Source organism: Polistes dominula, unplaced genomic scaffold (genome assembly GCF_049000335.1).
Source record: "Polistes dominula isolate Pdom_NZ unplaced genomic scaffold, Pdom_raw_medaka contig_15, whole genome shotgun sequence".
Taxonomy (NCBI): Eukaryota; Metazoa; Arthropoda; class Insecta; order Hymenoptera; family Vespidae; genus Polistes; species Polistes dominula.
Window position 1 is genome coordinate 9678840 of NW_028300915.1, and position 13193 is coordinate 9692032.

The following is a 13193-nucleotide window of genomic DNA, read 5'->3' on the forward strand; positions in this document are numbered from 1 at the left end:
TCGGACGTATACAATGTTCACTCATCAAATCAATGATTCGATCTCTGTCAGATGATTTATCAGCTTCTAAACTTCTCAAGCAATGATCACACTGATCGTCATGCCGCCCTAGTGGCAGAAATAAGTTTTAGTTATTTCTTACGATTTTCGAGGACGGCTAATGTTACAAATAGGGATCGTGCGTGAAATATAGAGGCAGCACTACTGTCGGAGTGAGCGCTCTCTTGTGTTTCATTTGTGAACATAGTGGGATCAAAACAAAAATTTAATAACATTAAAAAAAGTTATAACAATGGAAAAAATAATAAAATATGGTTTTCAACTAGCGATCCCATTCGTACGATAATTTGAGGTCCTGTACGATCCAAAATTCGTGGTGTACGATCCATTTGGAATTTCGAAAACTTGATGACCTTTTTTTTTTTTTAGTCAACAAATTTTGATGATTATGAAATGACTAAAAAAAAAAGGTCATCAACTTTGAAAAAGTTGGAACTTGGACACTTTTTCCACATTTTGAAAATTTTGTCCGAGAAATTGTTGGATTTTTCTCGGATTTCAAATTTTCCCAGGGCGTACGATAATTTTCTGCCGCGTACGATAATTTTACGCCCCTGTGTCGATCAGACGAACTAAAGTCTCTGGGATCACTGATTTCAACCTGTAGTTAATAATATTATACATGGCCAAAACGATGAGAAAGGCAAAAAATTATTCAAATCAAAGCATGTGTACGGTGTTGTTGACAAAACGAATAACATTAGAACTGTCATGACAAGATTTATTAAGATCAGTATTTATTGGATCACAACTCGAATCTTGAACATTTTTTACAATTGGTATTTTAGCTTCACAAATTTTATTTTGTGTTTTTTTTTTTATTAGAATATTTACCTGTACTGCGACCGTGCTTAAATCATTATGATAGTTGAGATTACAAAAAAAATATGTCAAATCTTCATAAGCTCCGTCTGTGACTATCTCTGTTTGACAACTTATGCTCCGTTGCACAGGCTTCACCGTAACAATTTCAACATGAATATCAATCTGATGTTCTTCAACACTACTTGCATGTTCTTCATCACCTTGCTTCATTATCTATCGTATTTTCAATGTTATGTTATATCTATTTTTTTCACTCACAATACATTTATTGATGTGGACTGTTTCTTTCACGATTTCTGACTCGTTGGAAACGTTCTAAGGATTGAATGTTTCTTTTTATATTATCACTAGCAAAAAATTGAAGGAACATAAGATGGATGTAACGGATGCTCTGATTTTTCATTATTTAATGAGAAAATGGGTACTACAAATTCTAGCATATTTATTTGGTAACCAGTCTTTTGGATTTTTTCTGAAATCAAAGAAAAGAATTAAAAGGTTAAGTCATAATTATAAGATAAATGCCACAAATATTTGAAAAGGTATAGCCGGATAATTATAGGAAATCTACCCCCGTGGCTTTTTTGACTCGCACTTGGGGGATCGATTTGGTGTCGAATAAAAATAATTCACCCCAAATTTTAGCTCTTTTACTCAAACGGTTCTCGAGATTTTCAAAAAAACCTGTTTTTTCGATTTTATTTTAATTTTTATAGTAAAATTCAAAACTAATCAATGATGATTTTTTTTCTAGTTCTTAGGAGTCTAAGACATGAAAAAAAATACCATCTAATATTTTAACGAAAAGCCGATTTTTGGCGGACGAAAGAAAATTAAAATTTTTTTTTTTTTTAGCTTTTTTGGAATATGTCACTCACCAAAATTTGTCAGAAAATGTCTTTTATACTCCTCTATACTCAGGAATTTTCTTGAATTTTTTGAAGTGGTGGAACAATATGAAAAAAATTAAAAACTCATTTTTTTCTAAAATCCCAAGTTTTAACTAATTTATATTTTTTTTCAGTTAAGAAAAATGTGAAAAATAATTTTTTTACTCAAAATACACAATAACATTACTTATCAAACATTTTCAATCATTTGGTTTCACAATGATTATGTAAAAACTATTTTTTTTTTTAATACGTTCCGAGCTGACGCATTTCAACGCTATATATCGGGATTTTCACTAACCAGCAATCATTTTTTCTAAAGTTTCGCTTTAAAGTTTTCTTTATTTTGCTTTGTTGTTTGCTTACAGTTGTAGCATTACAACCACTTGAATAAGTAATTTTTTTCATTGAATCTGTCTGTATATTTCTCAATTCCCTATACTGTAGGAAAAAAATATAGTATTCAGCTCTTTTCTTTATATTCTATTTTCTGGAAAGGAAAATTCTATTCAGAAACTGAAGGGAAAGTTTAGAAGGGCCATAAAACCATAAACAAACATAAGAATTATCGGGATATATTGGTGCAATAAAAACCCTTTGTGCAGTGTCGGGACCCTTTGAAGAATTTCGGATTCCTATGTAAACATATGCGATATACCATAAAAGAGATAATATTCCGATGTTCCAGATCAAGTTTCTTTATGCATAGTTTCCGTTACCAAAAACTATAGGCTGTACCCATCGGTGGACTATGGGATGGATCCTTATGATATTGGTCAATAAGATTTATAATCTCCTTCCCTCTCCAAAGGGGTGTAGCTCATTTCTGATATAAATATGTGGAAAGAAGTAAGAAAGTGTCCTTAGTCTTCAGTCCTCAGTTAGTCCGTCTGTATCTGTCCTTAGTCAGTCCTTAGTCAGTCATCTTCAGTTTTATATTTCTCTCTCTGACTGAAAACCCCACAATACATAATTCAAATCTTTATTTCAGAATGGATTTTGATAAAAAATGCATTAATTGTAACAGATATTTGCGAAAAACAGTTGGATATAAAAAAGTTATTATGACAATTGATGAGGCTAATATTGCGACAGAAAAAATTGGAAAGAGAGTCTTTATTAATGATACCTTTTGTGGTAAGTGTCGAGTTATTTTAACAAGACCACCTATACTTAAGAACACTGAGGATTCATCTGCAGATCAAGTGAGTATCGAAAGTCTGCCAATTTCATCTCAATCCTCATCCACTACTATTCCATCTGTATCGTCAACTGAAGATTCTTCATATATTATTGAAGAAAAAATGGAAGAAGAATTAGAATTTGTGGAGTTGGGTTTTCCTCGAATTGTTGCTACTCACAAATATTGTTGCATTTGTGGATCATCATCAAATATCAAATCTGTTCCATTTGAAACACGCAAACAAGTATTTTTCAAAAGACAACTCCTTATTCCCGAAGGAAATCGGTGTTGTAAAGACCATCTTATAAAAAAGCGGTTCTACGATGAAGACATTAACAATTTTCGAATTTATTCGAACACCAGTGTATTTGAAGTTCGTGATTTGGAAAAATTACTGGGGCAGCTCGCTATTGGTACTGACTCGTCCATAATTGATAAAATTGGAGATCACTCGTTTTCAGAAGAACAGTTAGAGGCATTTACTAGTCTTACCTGGGAAAAATTGATAAAACTTCGTGAAATGTTAACATCGATGAGAAACTCAGTGAATCGTAATATCGTTCAAGCTCTTGTTATTGTTTTATTCAAATTACGAACCGGAAATTCGAATGCAGTAATATTTTCCGTTTTTGGTTTAGTTCGGGAACAAATTGTATCTGACTACTGTGATGAAGTTATATCTTCGTTTGAAAAAGATGTTTTACCTCAGCATTTTGGAATTGATGATATCAGTAGGGAGACATTACTCACTAATACGTCAAACATTGCTAAAAAATTGTATCAAGTAGAAGATGACCAGTTGATATTCATTTGCGATGGAACATATATTCGTCATGCAAAAAGTGCAAATAACGAATACCAGAGGGAATCATATTCTGGTCAAAAAAAAGTCCCTTTGTGCAAACCATTCACGATATGCACTACGAATGGTTTCGTTATAGATATGCTTGGGCCATATACAGCTAATATGAACTATGCTGAAATTATAAGAGTGATTTTAAATGATTCCAACGGTCTGATTAAATTGCTGAAAAAAGATGACATTATTGTGGTTGATCGTGGCTTTCGTGATGTGATTGTATACTTAGAAGAATTAGGGTTCAAAGTGCTAATGCCTGCTCTCAAAGGAAAACGCAATCAGTTGACCACAGATGAATCGAATAAATCCCGTTTCGTTACCAAAATTCGTTGGGTTGTTGAAGCAGTACATGGCAATATTAAACAGAAGTTTAAGCTATTAGATCATAAACTGGATAACAAATTGCTTCCAAAAACTAGTGTTTTTTGTCGAATCGCTTGTTTTTTGCACAATGAATTTGGAACAAAACTTGATTCTGATCTTGATCTTACAAAAAAAATAATTGCTGCCATGAATTCAAAAAAAGATCAAGAGAATACTTTAGCCTTGGAGATAGAAACTAATCGTTGGGCCAGAAGAAAAGTTCCCTTTGCAATAATAACTTCAGAGCAATTAACTGGCTTTCCAGAATTATCAGAGAAAGAACTCAAAATTCTTTTCACTGGATCATATCAAATGTCTCAAGCTGTATCGTATTTAGCTGAGATGATGGATAAAAACGGAATAATTACATTCCATTATTTAAAAATTACACCTAATGTTATAAAGTTCGAAGTCAGATCTTGACATATTAATTCGAAGACATATCGTTGTTTTATTGAATATCAGCCAGATAAGAACGATATTTCCGGAATAACTCGATATTGTTGTGATTGTGCGAATGGTAGACGCACTGTTGGATGTTGCTCTCACATTGCTGCTATCACATATATTATTTATCTTACGCTCGATATTTGGCGAAAATTGTAAGACCTGCTGAGATCCTGAGTCGCCTGTTCATCGATGAAAAAATTAGTGTCGTAGTGAATGAAGACAGTGATGGAGACTAATATAGTTACATCTTTTATTATAATTTTTATTTTTGTTGCATAAGATTTAGAATAATATCTAATCGTATAAAGAATATATAAGTACCATCTTTAAGTGTATTTTTAATAATCAATAACCCTTCTAATTACGTTAGACGGAATATAGATAGATAGATAGATAATATTTACTGCGTCCCCGAAGGGTTACACTCCTTTAACAATTATCTCCTTAACCTATCTTAACACTACCCTCTCCCTCATTTCTCCTTCCACCCTTCCCCCTTCACTTGTTCCAAACCTCCACTTCTTCCTCCCTTATTCCCATCCTTGTCTCTCCTTCTTCTCTCTCATACTCCCAATCCTCTTCATCCACTCCTCCCCCTTCCACTCTCATCCAAAATTTCCTTGATCCTCTCTTCCACTCCTCTCCCGTCCTCCTGCCCAATATCTCTACTGCAGCTCTCCAACACATGCTCCCATATCTCTATCTCCCAACCACACACCCTACATTTTTTCTTCTCCTCCTCCTCCCAGTATCTCCCTTCCCTCATCTCATTCCCCAATCTAAATCTCGCCACTCTTCTTTTACGTTAGACGGAATATATCTTAATTGTTTTATAATAATCTTTATGTTTATTTCTGGCAAAGTGTATTTTGAGTAAAAAAATATTTTTTCATATTTCTTTTTAACTGAAAACTTGTATATGTGTGTGTTTGTGTACGATTGCATACTACAAAGAGTGGACACATATTTCAATATTCGAAATGTTTGTAGGTAGAGCGATAGAAGAGTAGAAGAATAAACAGAGATAAGCACGTAGGTATGCGACAAAAGTATAAGGTCCAAACCAACCGACGGTCGAAATAAAGAAAGAAGGTGCGTGGTCTGTTTTTTTTTACTAAACGTGTCATTTCTTTTCTATTTAAAAATGTTTCTATTTTATTGAAAAATTAATATTAAATTATTTATTTCGCAAATATTATAATTAACTATTGAGTTATAGGGGATATTAAAAATACTCTTTCTTATAACACAATTTTCTCTTTATTTTATATGACAAGGTGGAAGCACGTCTTTACTCAATCAGCAGTAGAAAAGGAATGAACGAATTACGAATAAACCAAAATAAAAATATTTCGTCGCCAAACACTTAAGATGCAGCTGCTCCTTGGTAGGGATAAAGAAAACAAAAATTAAGAAGGACCGCCCATCGATAGAACAAAACACTCTGTGTCCCACACTGGATATCGGATATTATTTATATACATAAAAGTATCGATAGCGTTTTGTAGATATGGTAATATAAACGCAGAATAAAGAATACTGCGTAGAATTTAACACGCCCCCTCAAAATTCAATCGATTAAATGTTTACATTAAGTCGCTTTTATGTCGTTTTAAATAAGATTATACTATCAACAAATAAATGATCTAAGTAAAAACGAAACTTCCACTAAGTTTGACTCTACTTCTGGGAACAAATACATATGGTCCAATATTCATTGCTAAGGAATGGGGAAACCCAGAAAAAAACCCACCCAGCCACTTAAAACAATAAATGAATACATAGTAAATGATTTTAAGTCTGCTATCCATATAACTACTTCAGTCTCATTCCATCTCTGAATTCCAGGAATTTGACTACTGGCAGTGGCTTAGTTAAAGTGTCTGCTACTTGGTTACCTGTAGGAATAAATTCGAGTTTTGTTACACCTTTTTCAACTTGTTCTCTTGTGAAATGGTACTTGATATCTATATGTTTCGATCGTCTGTGATTGCCTGGATTATTTGCTATACTGATGCAACCCATGTTATCCTCGTATATTACAATCGGTTCGGAAATATGTATATTAATACTAAACGCTAATGATTTTATCCAGAGTGCCTCTTTCACGGCTTCGAAGAGAGCCATATATTCTGCCTCTGTAGACGAAGTAGTTACCGATGCTTGTCTTTTTATATTCCAACTGATGGTACATTGTTCGTATAACTTAAATAAATATCCAGTTGTACTTCTCCGATCCGTTTGTTCATTACCTTTACAATCAGAATCGACATAACCACTCAATATGTTCTTATAGTCGGTTCTAGTGTAAGTTAATTTAATATCAGCTGATCCCTTAAGGCATCTGAGAATTCTTTTAAGGTTTTGCCAAAGTTCTTTGTTACTTTTATTTGAGTACCGACTCAGGGTATTCACAGCAATACTCAAATCGGGTCTTGTACAAACCATTATGTACATCAAACATCCAATTAAATTTCGACAGGGTGCATCATATTTTTCATCTGAATTCAAAGCTAAATGATCTCATACAGTAGGAAGGAATGTACTAACGGGCTTGCAATCTTGCATATTAAACCTTTGAAGAATAGTTTTGAAATATGAACTCTAATCTAATGATATTTTTCCTTTGATTCTCTCAACTTTAATTCCTAAAAATAATTTAATTTCATTTAAGTCTGTCATGCAAAACTTATTCATTAGATAACTCTTAAAAGCTCTCATTTTCTCTATCCCAGCAGTCACTATCACAAGATCATCCACATATAGTACCAATATATTCTTAATATATTCTCTACAATATTCTCAATATATTCTTTTTATCCAAAATATAAATGCAACGATCTACTGGCGAATTTCGGAATCCTTTTTCTACAAGGGCTTTATCAAACATCTCGAACCAACATCTAGCAGATTGTTTTAGACCATATAAAGCTTTATTCAATTTGCATACTTGATTACTATTGCTTTTTACGCCTTCAGGAACCCTCATGTAAATTTCCTCTTTTAATACACCGTTCAAAAATGCGGTTTTCATATCCATGTAATAAACCATGATGATTTGCAAAAGCAATAAAGAATCGAAAACTTGAAATCCTAGCAACTGGTGCAAAAGTTTCATTATAATCTATCAAATATTTTTGACTAAAACCTCGAGCAACAAGTCTAGCCTTGTATTTAATTGGATTCCCAAATTCATCATTTTTAACTGCAAATACCCACTTGCAATCGACAATGTTCTTATCTTTTGGCTTCGATATCAAATTCCAAGTTTTGTTCATAATAAGTGAATTTATTTCATCTGCAATAGCTTGTTCCCATTTTTCTTTTTCATTTCTCGTCTTAATTTCTTCAAATGACATGGAAATTGAATAAACTATAGATTGTGTAGTCAACAGATAATCATTATCAATCTCCATTTCATCATACGAGATAGGAGATCATTGTTTAATCCTACCACTCCTTCTGGGTCCTATACTATCCTTAGATTTCCCCTCTTTAATATCCTTAGATTTCGGCTCTACAACTATATCTGTTTCAGGTATAATTTTACTTTTTATGGGATCTACTATTACTTTCTCTCTCGAACTTACCATATCTGATTTCTCACTATCAGATTTATTTCTTTTACATACATCTGATTTCTCACTATCAGATTTATTTATCTCACCTCTCATTTCTACTGATTTTGGCATCACACTTGACGCATCAGTTTCATGTGAATCTCTTTCCGAATTTACTTCTTTCAGTACCGGTCGAAAGTTCAAGTAATTTATTTCATCTACTATTACATCCCTTATTATTTCAAATTTTCTATACTTAACATTCCAAATTTTATATCCATTCGATACAAATCCAACTAATATAGCTTTGTAAGATTTTTTATTGAATTTAGACTTTCTAATTTTATTATGCACATAGACTGTGGAACCAAATACCTTCAGATATTTTAAACTCGGCCTTTTATTATGCCATAATTCAAACGGAGTTTTATCTATTGTAAGAGCCCGCGTTGACGTTAAATTAATTAAATAAGTTGCAGTTAAGACTGCTTCTTCCCAAAATTTCTTTTCTAGATCAGTACTATTTATCATAGCCCGTGCTTTTTCGGTTATAGTTCTATTCATGCGTTCTGCAACACCATTCAATTGAGAAGTACGCGGAACCGTTAAATGGTAACTTATTCCCTTTTGAACGCAATAATCTTTCATTTCATTTGATAGATATTCTCTACCATTATCACAATACAAATTGACTAACTTTAAATTAAACCGAGCCTCACTCTTTACAACGTAATCTTTGAAAACTATGTAAACATCGGACTTATGCTCTAATAAATAAGTTACGCCATAATGCGTATATTCGTCAATGAATGTTATAAAATAATTTTTGTTATTGACCGTAGAAAGAATGATTGTTTGTAATAAATAATCATGGTTCGACAGTGTATTCTTAATTACTGCAAAAGTTCAACACGAATTACGCAAGACCGTAAATTTTTTCGTTTTCCAAAAAAAGAAGAACGTCGAAAATTGTGGTTGCAAAATAGTAATGTCAGCTGAAAACGTGAAAAAATATTCAGTTTTATGGTTTGTAAAATTTTGTCTGATTATACTAATTTTTAATTGATTTTAAACTAAACTAATAAATATTAAATGAAATAAATCATTTGTCTCATCAACAGTCTTAATCATACTGATTATTACAAAATTATATTGAATTAGTAAAATATTTTAAAACTAACGAAAATACTATCTAAAACAATAATAACCAAATATTAAAATATTAAATATAAAATACTAAAATATTAATCATTCAAATATTATACAATTTTTTTATTTTTCTAGAAATATATTTCCAGAAAGAAGCTTTTATCAGTGCTGTCAGATCGTGGGTAAATCTTACCCTCTCCCTGTGCCACTGGGATGAGTGTCGTCCGAACACATGGACACGAGTCGCTTTCATAGTGTGCCACTCCGGCGTGCCCGCCAACTTCGGTTACACTCGACTTCTTTCGACATCCCAAACACACGGACATGGAAAACTTTCATTATGTGCAATCCCAGTGGCACAGGGAGAGGGTAAGATTTACCCACGATCTGACAGCACTGGCTTTTATTACAATTATCGAAAATTGGGAATTGATGTTGATGCCATTTTATGAAGATATAATACCCAGGAATCCTAGCTGATTTATTAATATTGGAAATTAAAAACAAATTGTACGAGTGATTAAAATAATTGTAAATATAATATATATAGTAGATAATTGTATTTATTAAAATTGTATAAATTTCTACAAGTTGTTTGGAAATTTCAAATACTGTAATGCCTTTTATCAAATCAAACTTAATTGAATCTTTCTATTTGAATTTATAATAATTTTTTTGTGTAACCTATTCTATTTTAATATAAATTTTTAATTATCATTAAATAGAGTTCATTTTGTTTCTGTATTTGATGCAATTCATTATTTCATAATTATTTCAATGTTTGAATCATTCGCGCGCAAAATCAAGTTCCGGTCCCCCAGCAATGTACATGGCGCATCCCTCTTACAGGATCCCTAGTACAAAGTAGGGATCATGTAGGAGGGATGCGCCATTCATATTCAGCTCATGTGCCATTGGCTGAAAATTTTGGGGGACCGCTTGAATTTATAATAATTTTTTCGTGTAACATATTCTATTTTAATATAAATTTTTAATTATCATTAAATAGAGTTCATTTTGTTTCTGTATTTGATGCAATTCATTATTTCATAATTATTTCAATGTTTGAATCATTCGCGCGCAAAATCAAGTTCCGGTCCCCCAGCAATGTACATGGCGCATCCCTCCTATAGGATCCCTAGTACAAAGGGCATATTAGCGACCCTAGTGATGAAACAAGAAAACTTAAATATATGATTTGCGTGGATAGATTTTGGCAATTAATACGTTTGAGTTCGTGCTCCTTGTGTAGTCTCCATGACTTTACGACCACAAATTATAAGTTTTGTAGATATTCAAAACTTATGCTATTTTGTGACACATGGTTTATCACCCTCTAGCTACAAATTCCACGTACTAAGAAGAAATGCAATTGCATTTAATTATAATTTATTTACTGATTACGATCGATTTTTTTATTTTTATTAATAAAGAAAATTAATCGCAATTTATGATGTGTTTATTAATATAATAATTAGAAAAAATTATAAATTTTCCATTTAGGCTATTTCCGATATTTTGAGAAAAATCACTTATAATCTTACAATAAAACTCGCCAAAAGAAATTATCATTTTTTATCAAATTGAATAAAAGTAAATAAAAAAAGCGCGGTTTTTATCATGAAATTTCCAGGATATGATACTTGTAAATTTCTTAGGTATCTCATCTCAAATGAACATTTTATCGCTTGACAATGATAGAACAATTAATTTAAATCATGGTTTCGACGGAGATTAAGGATACATTAGCAGCATCAGCATCAATATGTACAATTTTACAATTTTTGGCTGGCGTGTAAGTAACTGATTATTCTCAAATATTTCTTGTATACAATCTTATCTAATTTAATTAAATTAATGACCTCATAATAAAAAAAATAATGTCTTTTCTTATCTTATCAATATTGAATTTATAGATTATTTTATACTTTATTATTTAACTCTACATATATATTTATATTTTGATAGTGGGATGATATTATATTGATAAAACTATTATTTTTTATTTGTATTTGTGTAAAAAATATCATTTTTACAGGTTAGTTTGCAGAAAATATATTAAAAATGGTACAACTGGAGATTCTTCCAGTTTAGCATTTGTAACATGTTATATGGCGTATGTATATTTTGAAAAGTTAATCAAATAAAATAGTACTAGTAATTTATATATACATACTAATCATAATATACAAGTATGAATGAATTATCATTCGAAAGTGATCGGTTCATTTTAACAGATGTAGCTTGTGGCTAAGATATGGGCTCTTAATTGGTGATACCTTTATAGTAATAGTAAATATTTTTGGAATAATATCGCAAGTATGCTATGTTATTATATTTATTATATACAATGTAAAAAAATCAGTAACACTAAAACAATTTATAGCAGCAACTTGCTTCCTCGCAGTCGTTTATTTTTATGTTGCTCATGAAACAGATAAAGATATTGCTACAAAATATATTGGTTTAATAAGCTGTAGTGTTACTATTCTCTTTTTTGCATCACCTTTAGTTATGTTGGTAAGCAATCTATTTTATCTATTACGTCGCTTTTTAAAAATTAATTAGATATTTTTGTATTTTGTATGCATACATATTGAAATATGACATTTTTCTAAAAAGAATAAACAAATGAATATATAAACGATAATATTGAAATCTGTTATAGGTACATGTTTTAAGGGTCAAGAACACAGACAGTTTACCATTTCCTGTTATATTATCTTCTTTAATAGTCTCTTGTCAATGGTTTGTTTATGGTTGTTTAATCAATGACCGATTTATTCAAACGCCTAATTTTATGGGCTGCATTTTATCTGCCTTTCAATTATCCTTATTTTATTGCTTTCCTAGTAAATCAATAATTGATCAAACACATTTAATATAAACAAATGTATTAAAATTAAAAATATATTTATAAATAAATAACTCAAAATGAAATTAAGATAAATATCAATTTATTTGTAGGAAGTATACTCTAAACAAATTTATTCATTTTTGTAACCTCTAAATAGTAACGTCTACACTAAAGCACATTTTAATTCCATATAATATGTGTATTTTAATGTATATACCACGTATATACTATGAACATTTATTCTTTTTTAAATTAAAAATACGCGATAGAATGTGAACAAATATATAATAATTAACAAATGAGAACAAATATATAATAATTTATATATAACTACGATAAACGATTTTTACTTCTAAAAATACCGCAATGTTAAATAAATTGATTTATGAATAAATTTTAGACCAATGTTTTCTCTTTGATTTTTATTTATTCACGATAATATATAAATAAAAAACATCTATTTGTTAAATATTTATTAGATGTTGTAATAGCTAAATATGTCTAATAAATCATTTCCTGTCTAACTTACCAATAGATGATAACTTCTCTAGAATGTAGCTAGGTGATTGGTGTACATATTGAATTAAATTAATATTGTAGTTATATATATATAAAATAAACCTTTGTTAATAATCGAATATTCGAAATAAAAATTGTATATTAATGAAAAATTTATGAAATGATAATTATATTTAAAAATAGTATTCGTAATATTTTTCTGTTGGTAAAATAGAATAGAATAGTTTATGAGTTTTGTAAACGTTAATAGAAATCACACAGGTACTCTTATATAGCTAAATATTTATACTTCGATACCAGTTATTTTTATAGAATTGAACTTCGAATAAATATTCGCAAAAAAGATTGGAAATAATCCTTAGACATTGAGTAAATATTCGTTTAAAACATTTAGTATATAATTTATGTATATACATTTGTAAAAACTAAATAAATGTTGATATCAGTGGTGGTGAATCGAATTTACAAGTGTGTGTGG

General features: G+C 30.7%; 2 protein-coding genes and 1 long non-coding RNA gene across 5 annotated transcripts; 2 read left to right on the plus strand and 1 right to left on the minus strand.

Moving 5' to 3' along the window:
* Positions 1–452: 452 nt before the first annotated feature.
* LOC107069574 (uncharacterized) lies at positions 453–4965 on the plus strand. The gene is made up of 3 exons (XM_089170149.1): positions 453–839; positions 2464–2624; positions 2767–4965. Exon 3 carries the CDS (start codon positions 2768–2770, stop codon positions 4601–4603), a length of 1836 nt encoding a protein of 611 aa, XP_089026275.1. The 5' UTR covers positions 453–839; positions 2464–2624; position 2767; the 3' UTR covers positions 4604–4965.
* Positions 4966–10554: 5589 nt separating this feature from the next.
* Positions 10555–12279, plus strand: slv (sugar transporter SWEET1). 2 transcript variants are annotated; one of them, XM_089170178.1, is made up of 5 exons: positions 10555–10692; positions 10998–11134; positions 11378–11455; positions 11577–11859; positions 12008–12279. In XM_089170178.1, the coding sequence occupies exons 2-5, from the start codon at positions 11058–11060 to the stop codon at positions 12224–12226; spliced, it is 657 nt and encodes a 218-aa protein (XP_089026304.1). In that variant the 5' UTR covers positions 10555–10692; positions 10998–11057; the 3' UTR covers positions 12227–12279. The 2 variants fall into 2 exon arrangements, with proteins under 2 accessions (XP_089026304.1, XP_015182512.1); XM_015327026.2 differs by lacking the exon at positions 10555–10692 and having other exon boundaries at positions 10726–11134.
* LOC107069583 (uncharacterized) lies at positions 11660–12866 on the minus strand. Of its 2 annotated transcripts, none has more exons than XR_016175877.1 (3): positions 12726–12866; positions 12045–12188; positions 11660–11953 (listed from the first exon to the last, which is right to left on the minus strand). It is a non-coding gene; the product is annotated as an uncharacterized LOC107069583 (long non-coding RNA). The 2 variants fall into 2 exon arrangements; XR_001476137.2 differs by lacking the exon at positions 12726–12866 and adding an exon at positions 12344–12502.
* Between the last annotated feature and the right edge of the window lie 327 nt (positions 12867–13193).

Excerpts from the sequence above, each read along its gene's own strand:
- LOC107069574 (XM_089170149.1), top strand. The coding sequence starts at position 2,768 with ATGGATTTTGATAAAAAATGCATTAATTGTAACAGATATTTGCGAAAA.
- slv (XM_089170178.1), top strand. The coding sequence starts at position 11,058 with ATGGTTTCGACGGAGATTAAGGATACATTAGCAGCATCAGCATCAATA. Across the intron at positions 11,135-11,377 it reads TTACAATTTTTGGCTGGCGT|GTTAGTTTGCAGAAAATATA; the intron begins GTAAGTAACTGA and ends TCATTTTTACAG. Across the intron at positions 11,456-11,576 it reads TTTGTAACATGTTATATGGC|ATGTAGCTTGTGGCTAAGAT; the intron begins GTATGTATATTT and ends TCATTTTAACAG.